The 12,018-nt window shown below is 39.8% G+C and overlaps 1 protein-coding gene across 1 annotated transcript in view; it reads left to right on the top strand.

Moving 5' to 3' along the window:
- stx8 (syntaxin 8) overlaps positions 1-12,018 on the top strand; it is a 195,281-nt gene that overhangs the window by 29,300 nt on the left and 153,963 nt on the right. The window contains exon 5 of the mRNA XM_043714649.1: positions 366-458. Within this exon, the coding sequence (XP_043570584.1) occupies positions 366-458 (93 nt within the window). The remainder of the gene's footprint in view (positions 1-365; positions 459-12,018) is intronic.

Genomic DNA, 12,018 nt, shown 5'->3' with positions numbered 1-12,018 from the left:
ATGATGGTTGCACACCAGAGCTTGGATATTGTTTTAATTTTCTACCTCTCAATTAATCAAGACAGTGATTGTCTCGGGGCTTATGGAAAGCTGAGAGAGGATCTTGTCTTTCATGAGTTGTCATTTTTTTTTACAGATGGAGTTTTATTGACACATGGTGAATCTGTAATGTGTACTGCCTTTATAGTTTAACGTGTAGTGGGTCAACTGTGAATGAAGATTGAAATTGTGACTTTATACATAACATTGATTAAGCATAAAAAAAACATATTGTTGGCAGTATCTTGGGTGAATAAAATGTTTAGCCAGTTTCCTTTTTGATCAGGTAATTTACTTGCCTTTATTGCACTTTTTTCAAAATTCAGAGCAAGATGCTGGCTTGGAGGCTCTGGTCACAGTGATAGCCAGACAAAAGCAGATGGGTCAAGATATTGGAAATGAACTAGATGAACAAAATGGTGAGATTCTTCTTTTATTAAAGGTTATATTTATTCAAGTTCTAATATTTATTCAAGTTCTTGTGTGATAAGTTTGGCTAGTTTGCCCTTTCACAATTAGGTTATTCCTGTGTTGCACTGTTCATGATAACTGTTGCAAATATTTCAAAAACAAGAATGCAATATTGTTATTAAAGCTTCTGTTTATTATGTCTCTACGCCTATAATGTACCTTCTCTATGACGTTCACGAGAACAACCCGGGATTTCTTTTATACCTTTACTGATTTTCTTTCTTTTTATGGAATAGATTCCTGTCTCACATTTAAGGTCAATTTTGAAGCTTGCAATATTAAGAATTACAGACCTCTCTGAGGCATACCAATCAGTGATGTAGCATATTGGAGTTTTAGAATGTTGCAGTCACAGGCTTGATTAATCCTTTTCATGTGAAATCTTGAGGATACTGAAAGGAGTTTACAGTGGTGATCTTAATGTTGTGGAGAACGTGTAATTTAAAAATGTAGGTGATTAAAATGTGTAAATCTTAAATATTAAAAACAAATATTGAAAACGACATTTGGAATGTTTCCATAGACCCTGCCTTTTACAGTTCTGCATCTCACCTTTTACAACAACATGCCTCTGTCACAATCCTTATAAAGGTACTTCTCATAATCTATATAAAACACCCTGGCAAATTGTATTTCCCCATCAGGCATTCTACCACTAGGTGGCACTGTGTGGATCCTCAATAGTCCAGTTGGGAAAAGAAAAGAAGATTTACATTTTTTTTAGGATTTTTCTTGACCTTAGACCTTATCAAGTTCATATATAGACAAACTTTTGTAGTGTAAATAACTACTAATATGCCTGACATAACAGGGAAGACAACGGAAATGGTATTTTGGCTGGACTGTTAATCCAGAGACCCAGGTAATGTTCTGGGGACCTGAGTTCGAATCCTAAAGTGGCGGATGATGGAATTTGAATTCCGTAGAAAAAACTGGAATTGAGAATCTAATAGTGATGACAAAATCATTGTTGATTGTTGGAAAAACCCATCTGGTTCACTAATGTCCTTTTTGGGAAGGAAACTGCCATCTTTAATTGAATGTGACTCCAGACCCGTATCCATGTGGTTGACTCTTAGCTGTCCTCTGGGCAATTAGGGATGGGCAATAAATGCTGGCATCATCATAATACCCTCATTATGAATAAAAACAAATTATGGGCTTTCAAAAATTAAGAAGTACTTGTCACCTCTGCACTGAAACTCACTTCCCTATACTGGAAATCTTATTGGGAAAGTGAAAACTATTTCATAAATTTCCCATCTCTCTTTTGCTGTAAGATGGCCAGATTTCATCTTCCCTCCCCAAATACACTTCAATAGATTGAGAAGGGTAAACAATCTCCACAATTTCCCAGGGCATGTGGAGCCGAATCTCTCTAAATATTCCAGTAGAGATTTATTCCAAAGTTTTCTTCCCTCCACTTTACCAGCTATATTTGAGTTTAGGATACTGTCCTCTGACTTCTCTCTAATTCTTTCCATTGATCGCAGACAACTGAGGCATGAGTCTCATTGCTCTCACTCTGTCACACTCTCTTTTGTTATTCTCATATCTCATAAAACAGAGGTGGGGAACCTTTTCATTTTGGAAGGCTGCATTATGTTAGTTGTAATCTAATAAGGCCGCATTCAAATCTTCAAAATTCACATTATTTTGTAAAAATCTAACTACTATGTACTAACTAACTAAAAATAAGAAAAAAAATGTTAATTCTAAAGTTAACTAACCTTTTAATGACTTTGTTGTGACTGCGTTTTGTAGGAAAGCATTTGAATATTTGGTTGCAGCGTGGAGGTCTGTAGTTTTAGCTGATCCTCTAGATGGATATTCAGCGTCTTGATTTTGGTTAAGTAGGAGAATGTAGATTCACAGCAATAAGTGGTTGAAGAGCAAGAAAGCATTTTTCGTGCATGTCGCCGAAGGCATGGGTATTCTATTGCATTTTATCATATTTCAATCGGATCTTTCTTAGCGTCAAATAAGGACTTTAAAATGTCATCTTCTGAGGCTCAATCAATTCTATCTGTAGTTCTTTCGGAGCCTTGGAGGCATCAACTCAATGAAGTTGAAATGCTACTTTGAGTGTGATGACATGTTCTCAAAGTCAGAGAACCTTTCATTGTATTCTCCAATTAATAAGTCTATAACAGCTGCGTATTCTTCAAATAATTCGCAAGAATTCTCCTGTTCATCAATGACCTTTGCTCACTGGGGATAATGTTCATCCGAAATTTCCTTTTTGAAGAAGAAGAGTTTTGAAAAAAGATAGCTTTTTTTGAAATGCTTGGATTTTTTTTTGCCACATATATATAGACCTAGTTTTAACTTGCAAAGAAATATTCAAGTCATTTTGCTTTGACATGATATCACACAGAAATGCAGCATTTCTATAGAAATCTTCTTGCACAAATTCGCATTGCTGACTCTGTTCTTCATAAAATTTAATTATCTGTTCTCGCAAAGATAAAATTTCTGGTAACACCTGTCCCTGCAGGTGTCGAAATAGCTCTTATGACTTACCAATTTTTTAATTGTGGCGGTCAGTCTGTGAGGATTATGTCATTGAATTTTCTTTTACTCTCTGGTATTTTAAATACATTCATTTTAAGACTAAAATAAAAATAAAGGATGAAAAAAACATATTAATAGAAAATAAAAGATTTGTTCTGCAAAATTTGGATTCATTCAAAAGGCCACACACATTGGCCTAGAAGGTCGCAGGTTCCCCACCCCAGTCATAAAACAATCTCTCTTCCAATTCTTCCAGATTTCATAGTAGACATTTTAAATGATATTAAACCAAGTAACGACCTCCTTGTTTTCTGGCATCTCAGTGCCATCTGATAATTGCCAGATCTCAACACAATCCGACCACTGCCTTGATGGTTCCTGCAATGATGGTTACCAACACAATGAAACCAATTACTGCCCTCCTGGCAACCAGGTATTGCAAGATAACTCCTGTTTCACTATACCTACAGACTATTTACTACTATTTTGCTGTGTATCCTTGAAAATTCCTTAGAAGTAAGGAATACGATTGCCTTTTTACAGTAATGCACAATGGTAAAACGTCAGTGAATTGTATCTTCTAGAAAATTGCCATAATTTTTTTTCATTTGAGCCTTTGAGATGCTGCTATTGTCACTTCCACAATATGTAATGAAATCAAAATTTAATTTGCTGTTAAATCATAAAACATTATAGACGAAGTAATATATCAACTTTTATTTGGTTGTAGTTCTTGAGGCAAAAAAATATGCGAGTGCTTCTACTTATCAAGGTCAGTAAGTGGCACAAAAGCCGTACCATCCACAAACCACGTCGATTCTGCTAAATGATGTATCCAAGATTCCCTACCAAATATGATTATACAATTACTTTCTTGACCTATCTGCCAAAAGAAATTTTTCTTCTGCTCTGTTATCCAGCTTATATACTTTGTATCTAATTGGAATCACCAAATGCTGAAGATCAGTAGGGTTTGGTGGTGCTAAATTAATATCATTCCTTTTTCGTCAAATTATTTTCTTCATGCTGCTTGTCGTCGGTAAAGATGCTAGGACTGACTGAGGGACATCAGCTACACATTCGTTAATAAGAACACGAGGTACTTCCTGCGATTCTTCTGCACAACGTTTTAAACTTGTTTTCATTTTCGCAACTTGGACACTTGCTGCGGAAGGAGAATGTGTGTGTCCATTAATTGTTTTTATCACAGTGCCACTCTTGGTGTGGATCCGTCCATTACATCGCCCCCTTTGTTCACATCGCCAAAACTTAATACTTGAATCACTCTTGGATACTTTATCAAAAATATATTAAAACCATTGTGGTAAAACTTCTTATTTCCACGTTTACTAATAATTTCTGTTTCCATACTAAAAATTCCTGTTCCAAAAATACAAGCTTAAAAAAAATTCTCCTGTAACAAAAATAAATTGTTACTGAAACAATGCAAACACTACCTTAACCAATATAATGACAATTTTATATGCTACCAATTTTCACAATATACGACTTACTTGCGGTGGCAAATCATCTTTAGTGGCCAGTGGGCGGTGGCTAAGCGGCCTCAGTGGTCAAAGGGCTGTGGTTAATCGTCGGCGGCAAATCTGCTGTGGTGAATGGTCCCATCCCAATGTGCATTGAGGAATACATCCTTCCATTCTCTTATTGAGTTCTGACACCATTTCACTATGATGTTTTAACAAAATGATTCAAAAATTGCACTATTATTCTCAATTGAGAAGGGCCATTTTCAGAGTCAAAAATTGTTATAATCCAATCTGATGATAATATTCAACTAGTCAGATTTCAGAGTAAGACTTGGCTTGATATGCCTTGAGTTTTATTTTTGCTCTTTGTTTATTATGGTGGTCAGTCATTGAATGTATTCACAAGAGATTGCCAATGTATGTTTAACAAAATAACAGAAAAAAATTGCACAAACAAGAGAAAAAAAAAATCTGTCATTCACGATACAAAGATTTGTTCATTTTATTTTCAGCAACAAGTTTATAGATACTATCTTTAATGAGCAATCATCCTTTCTCAATTTAAATTTCCTTGTTTGTATGGATGTATCGGTTTCTTGCCAGCAAATTTCTGCGTTCAGAAAATACTTTTTTTCAGTTAATATCTCTTTGAGACCCTTAAGCAAATTGCTAATACTATTCATTATTTCTTAACATAGAGTCATAGAGATGTACAGCATGGAAACAAACTCTTTGGTCCAACTCGTCCACGCCAACCAGATAGCCTAACCTAATCTAGATCCATTTGCCAGCACTTGGCCCATATCCCTCCAAACCCTTCCTATTCATATACCCACCCAGATGCCTTTTAAATACTGCAATTATATCAACCTCCTTCATTTCCTCTGGGAGCTCATTCCATACACGTACACCCTCTGCGTGAAAATGTTGCCCTTTAGGTCCCTTTTAAAATTTTCCCCCTCTCACCCTTAACCTATGCCATCTCGTTCTGGACGCCCCCCCCAGGGAAAAGGCCCTGCTTATTTATCCTACCCGCGCCCCTCATGATCTTATAAACCTCTATAAGATCACCCCTCAGCACCAGCCTGTTCAGCCTCTCCTGGTAGCTCAAATCCTCTAACCCTGGTAACATACTTGTAAATATTTTTCTGGACCCTTTCAAGTTTCACAACATCCTTCCAATAGGATTGCACACAATATTCCAAAAGTGGCATAACCAATGTCCTGTACAGCTGCAACATGACCTCCCAACTCCTATACTCAATGCTCTGACCAGTAAAGGAAAGCATACCAAACACCACCTTCATGATCCTATCTACGTGGACTCCACTTTCAAAGAACTATGAACATGCACTCCAAGGTGTCTTTGTTCAGCAGCACTCCCCAGGACCTTGCCATTAAGTGTATTAGTCCTGCTCTGATTTGCTTTTCCAAAGTGCAGCACCTCACATTTATCTAAATTAAATGCCATGTGCCACTCCTCAGCCAATTGGCCTATCTGATCCCATTGTACTCTGAGGTAACCTTCTTCGCTGTCCATTGCATCTCCAGTTTTGGTGTCATCTGCAAACTTAGTAACTATGCCTCCTATGACCACATCCAAATAATTTACATGAATGACAAAAAGCATTTATCCTCGTGGCCAACCACTGGTCACAGGCCTCCAGTCTGAAAAGCAACCCTCCACCACCATCTTTTGCCCTCTATCTTTGAGCCCGTTCTCTATCCAAATGGCTAGTTTTCCCTGTATTCTATGAGATCTAACCTTGCTAACCAGTCTCCCATGAAGAACCTTGTTGAACGCCTTACTCAAGTCCCCATAGATCATGTCCACCACTCTGCCGTCATCAATTCTCTTTGTTACTTCTTCAAAAACATCAGTCAGTTTAATGAGACATGTTTTTCCACGCAAAAAGCCATGTTGACTATCTCTAATCAATCCTTGCCTTTCCAAATACATGTGAATCCTGTCCCTCAGGATTCCCTCCAACAACTTGCCCACAACCAATGTCAGACTCACCAGTTTACAATTTCTTGGCTTTTCCTTACCATCTTTTTTAAATAGTGGCACCATGTGAGCCAACCTCCAGTCTTGCAGAACTTCACCTGTGACTATTGGTGACACAAATATTTCAGCAAGGGGCTCAGCAATCACTTCCCTAGCTTCTCACAGAGTTCTCGGGTACACCTGTTCGGGTCCTGGGGAGTTATCCACCTTTTATACATTTTATGACATCCAGCACAACCTCCTCTGTAATATGGGCATTTTTTAAAATGTCACCATCTATTTCCCCACATTCTACAACTTCTATGTCCACACTAAACACTGGTGCAAAGTACTCATTTAATATCTCCCCCATCTCCTGCAGTTCCACACATAGGGCCCATCAGAGATCAGCAAGGCAGCCCATTCTCTCTCTCTTGTTATCCTTTTGTCCTTAGTGTATTTATAAATCCCTTTTGGATTTTCCTTAGCTTTGGCAAATATCTCGTATCTCCTTTTTGCCCTCCTGATTTCCCTCTTTTTTTTTGTAAAAGAAATATTTTTATTGAAATATCTTTCTTTACAAAATTAGAAAGTTACAAAAATAAGAAAATATAGCTACCTAACATCAAAAACAGCAATAAACAACAAACCAACTCTATAAAAGAAATCAACGCTACACTTATTACAAATCAATAAACAAATAAGTAACACCACTCAGCGCAACAAGACCATAGCTCTCAACCTTCAAGAGCATCAATTATTAAATCAACATTTGTTCAAAATTCTTCCTCTCATGGCAATAAGTTGATCAGGCCAAATCATCATGGCTCAACAAAAGCCCAAATCAAAATGGTGGACAGATCTGCCTCCAAGGGCTGCCATGTCTTGTAAAAGTTGTCCATTTTCTGGCACACCATATTTGTAAGAAACCCTAATACACCTGGAGGGGTTCTCAGACACTCAACACATCAGAATGTTTTTCTTCACACAAAAAGTAAGAATGTTAAAAAGTTTTTCCTAAGTACATCTAAGGGAGATAAATTTGGCAAACCCAGGAGCAAAGAGATTGGGTCCACCTTGATTGACTTTGGTCCCTAAGATTCTCTCTATTACTCCTGCCACAGCTCTCCGATCTGCACGGACCACAGACAATGAGTGAGGGTACATTTGCATTTGGGGCACACTGAAGATGCTTCCTGCTTAAATTTTGCAAGACGATCTGGGGCCAGATCAGCCCTATGAAGAACCTTTAACTGCATAGCACGGGTCCTGTTACATATCAAAATCTTCCCCTCAGTCTCATAAATGTCCTCCCATGTTTTCAAAGTGATCTCAACTCCTAACTCTTTCTCCCAGACCCCATGTAGACACTTGATGTCACCCAAGGAACTCCCCCCTTTAACAAATGATAGTACTCTTTCAGTGAGTACTCTCTCTTAGCCTGAAGCACCCTCTTTTCCGTATCACATCTATAACACTCAATCAAGAATGTGGTCGTCTTTTGCATAAAATCTCTAATCTGAAAGAAACTGAAGAGGTCCCTACGCAACAATCCATATTTTCCAAGCTATCTGATCAAATGACATCAATGTTTCACCCTCAAACCGATCACCCAAACAAGAGACTCCCCTGTCTGCCCAAAGTTAAAACCCGGGATCCATTGTCCTTGACCAGAAACCCAGCATGCCAACTATGGGAGTAAGAAAGTTTCAGACATGTTACCCTCCATCTGCCACATTGCCCCCATGCTTTAAACATGTTAGTAATTATTGGATTACGTCAATGTTCCACATCTGTTCTCATTTTGGCTAAAAACAATAGGTTGTGAAGAGGGAAAATCTCAGCAGGTCTGACAGCATCTGTAAGGAGAGAAAAGAGCTGATGTTTCAAGTCTAACTGACCCTTTGTCAAAGCTTAAAAAAAGGGAGAAATAGGGAGGTATTTTATACGAGGCTGAGAGAAGGTGAGTCATGGCTCCAGAAGCAAAAGTAGCAATAAAGAGGTGATAATGACAGTACGTAGGGAGATTAGGAGCCGTGAATGACCAAGGCTGAAGCCAGTGCTATGTGACAAAATATGTGGGGTTGGGGGATGGGTGAAGCAGAGGCAAGATGGAAAACAGGGAGAAGGGTAGCAAAGGGGGAGGCAGAGAGGAAATTACGGAGCAGAATGAAACAGAGGGGTCGAGATGGGATAATCACCTGAAGTTGTTGAATTCAGTGTTGAGACCGGCAGGCTGTAACGTGCCTAGTCGGAAGATGAGATGCTGTTCCTCCAGTTTGCGTTGAGCTTCACTGGAACATTGCAGCAGGCCAAGGACAGCCATGTGGGCATGGGAGCAGGATTGTGTGTTGATGTGGCAAGCCACGGGAAGGTCTGGGACCTGATTGCGTACAGAACCCTTCCCATGGCTTGCTGATTTCCTGATTTCCCTCTTAAATATACTCCTACTGCCTTTATACTCTTCTAAGGATTCACTCGATCGCTCCTGTCTATACCTGACATATGCTTCCTTCTTTTTCTCAATGAAAACTTCAACTTCTCCAATCATCCAGCATTCCCTACACCTACCAACCTTGCCTTTCACCCTATCAGGGATATACTGTCTCTGGATTCTCGTTTATCTCATTTTTGAAGGCTTCCCTTTTTCCAGCCGCACCTTTAGCTGTGAACATCTGCCCCCAATCAGCTTTTGAAAGCTCTTGCCTAACACCATCAAAATTTGCCTTTCTCCAATTTAAAACGTCAACGTTTAGATCCGGTCCATCCTTTTCTATCACTATTTTAAAACTAATCGGATTATGTTCGCTGGCTCCAAAGTGCTCCCCCACTGATACCTCAGTTACCTGCTCTGCCTTATTTCCCAAGAGTAGGTCAAGTTTTGCACATCCACATACTGAATCAGAAAACTTTCTTGTACACACTTAACAAATTCCTCTCCGTCTAAACCCTTAACACTATAGCAGTCCCAGTCTATGTTTGCGAAGTTACAATCCTGTACCATAACCACCCTATTGTTCTTACAGATAACTGAGATCTCCTTACAAATTTGTTTCTCAATTTCCCACTCACCATTAGGGGGTCTATAATACAATCCCAATAAGGTGATCATCCCTTTCTTTCTCAGTTCCACCCAAATAACTTCCCTGGCTGTATTCCCAGGAACATCGTCCCTAAGTATAGCAGTAATGCAATCCCTTCTTTAAAATGCCACTCCCCCTCCTCTCTTAACCCCCTTTCTATCCTTCCTATGGCATTTGTATCTTGGATCATTAAGTTGCCAGTCCTGTCCACCCCTGAGCCAAGTCTCTGTAATTGCTATGATATCCCAGTTCCATGTTACAAACCATGCCCTGAATTCATCTGCCTTCCCTGTTAGACTTCTTGCATTAAAATAAATGTGGTTTACTTTATCAGTCCTTCCTTGTTCTCTGCTTTGTTCCTGCCTGCCCTGACTGTTTGACTTGCTCCTTTTCCCAGCTCTGCCAGTCTAAATTTTATCTCTTTCCACACTATTTCCCATCACCTCTTCTCCCCCACCCCCGCCACCACCACTTTACAAGTATAAATCCTCCCGACCAGCTCGAGCAAAGCTCCTGGCCAGTATATTAGACCCCTTCCAATTCAGGTTACTTCTACGACAGAAGAGATTACAATGATCCAAAAATACGAACCCTTCTCCTCTGCACCAGCTCCTTAGCCATGCAGTTATCTTCTCTATCCTCCCATTCCTACCCTCACTGGCTCATAGCATAGGGAGTAATCCAGATATTACTACCCCTTGAAGACCTTTTTAAATTCCTGTCCAAGTTTTTTTTGTTCTCCCTTCAGAATCTCATCCTTTTCCTTTCCTATTTGTCAGTTCCAATGTGAACAACAACCTCCTACTGGTTCCTCTCCCCTTTGAGAACATTCTGCACCCTCTGTGAGATATTCTTGATCCTGGCACCAAGGAGACAAAACACCTTTCTGATTTTTTCACTGCCAGCCACAGAAAATGCTGTTTGTGCCTCTGACTAGAGAGTCCCCTACTATAGTCGATCGCTTGGAACCTGCCATACCCCTCATGACATTCAAGCCATTTTCTGTGCCAGAAACTTGGCTGTTCATGCTACATTCCCCTAACAGTCCATCACTCCCTACATCTTTCAAAACCGCATACTTGTTTGATATGGGGATAGCCACTGGACACTCCTGCATGAGTTGTCTCACTTTCCTCCCTTTCCTGGAGTTAACCCATCTACCTGACTGTATCTGTGGTTTTTCTCCCTTGCTATAACTACCATCCATCACACTCCCTAGCTCCTGTAAATTTCTCATTGCCTCCAACTGCCACTCCTACCGATCTATGCAACATGATAGGATTTGCAACCAAAGACACTTCCTGCAGACATAATCATCAGTAACATGGAAACTCTCCCTAAACTCCCATGACCAACAGGAAGAGCACATCACTCTACTAAAGGCCTTTGCTTTTTCACAATCTCAGATCAGAAAATAACACTGTCTTATTGTTCTTAAAAGAAACACTGCTCCAGGTGAACCTCATACTTATGGTTCATATTTTAAAAATTTAATCAAGAGACAGATATCAATGAAGCATATAATCAAGAAAGAACCCAGTCTACTCACTGTTGTAGATTTACAGCAACGTTACACTTAAAAACTATACACTTATCTGCTCCTGTTCTGTGACCTCTCCCACACAAGTTTCTGCACTGTGAATTTTGCTGTTTGTTAATTTTTCCGAGATGCACTCTGATGTCCAGAGATACATGATCTCAAACAGCAAAGGCAGTAACTGTACAGATTCACTGCTGTGTAAGACAGCAAGGTAGGTTTCATTCTCTGACCATGTGGTCCCTGTCTTTGTCTTCCTCTTTATTAAAGTGCTGTTGTTTTGATCTTTTCCCCTCAAAGTTCCAAAACAATGCAACAGCATGTAAAATAGTAATTGCTGTTCCTAGGATTCGAGGAAATCACTTCCAACACCTAAAATACCTCAAAAAGGAAGCAGCTCTGACAGCCACAAGTTTTCCCTGACCTCCATCTTGGATTAGAGTCGAAGACTGTGGTGCTGGAAAAGCACAGTCGGCCAGGCAGCATCTGACAAGCAAGCGAATCGACGTTTAGAGCATAAGCCCTTCATCAGGAATGAAGGCAGAATTCTCCTGCTCCTGCTCCTCAGATGCTGCCAGACTGGCTGTGCTTTTCTAGCACCACACTCTTCGACTGATCTCCAGCATCTGTAGTGCTCACTTTCTCCATCTTGGATTACCGATGGGTTCTTTAAATTTCTCTTCCACATCATAGAATCATAGACATGTACAGCATGGAAACAGACCCTTCAGTCCAACCCATCCATGCCGACCAAATCTAGTCCCACCTGTCAGCACCCGGCCCATATCCCTCCAAACCCTTCCTATTCATATACCCATCCAGATGCCTCCTAAATGTTGCAATTGTACCAGTCTCCACCACATCCTCTGGCAGCTCATTCCATACACGTACCACCCTCTG

This window comes from Chiloscyllium plagiosum, chromosome 24 (assembly GCF_004010195.1).
Source record: "Chiloscyllium plagiosum isolate BGI_BamShark_2017 chromosome 24, ASM401019v2, whole genome shotgun sequence".
In the NCBI taxonomy this organism is placed as follows: domain Eukaryota; kingdom Metazoa; phylum Chordata; class Chondrichthyes; order Orectolobiformes; family Hemiscylliidae; genus Chiloscyllium; species Chiloscyllium plagiosum.
Note: the sequence above shows the minus strand (reverse complement) of the source record. Positions and strands in the feature narration are given on the sequence as shown.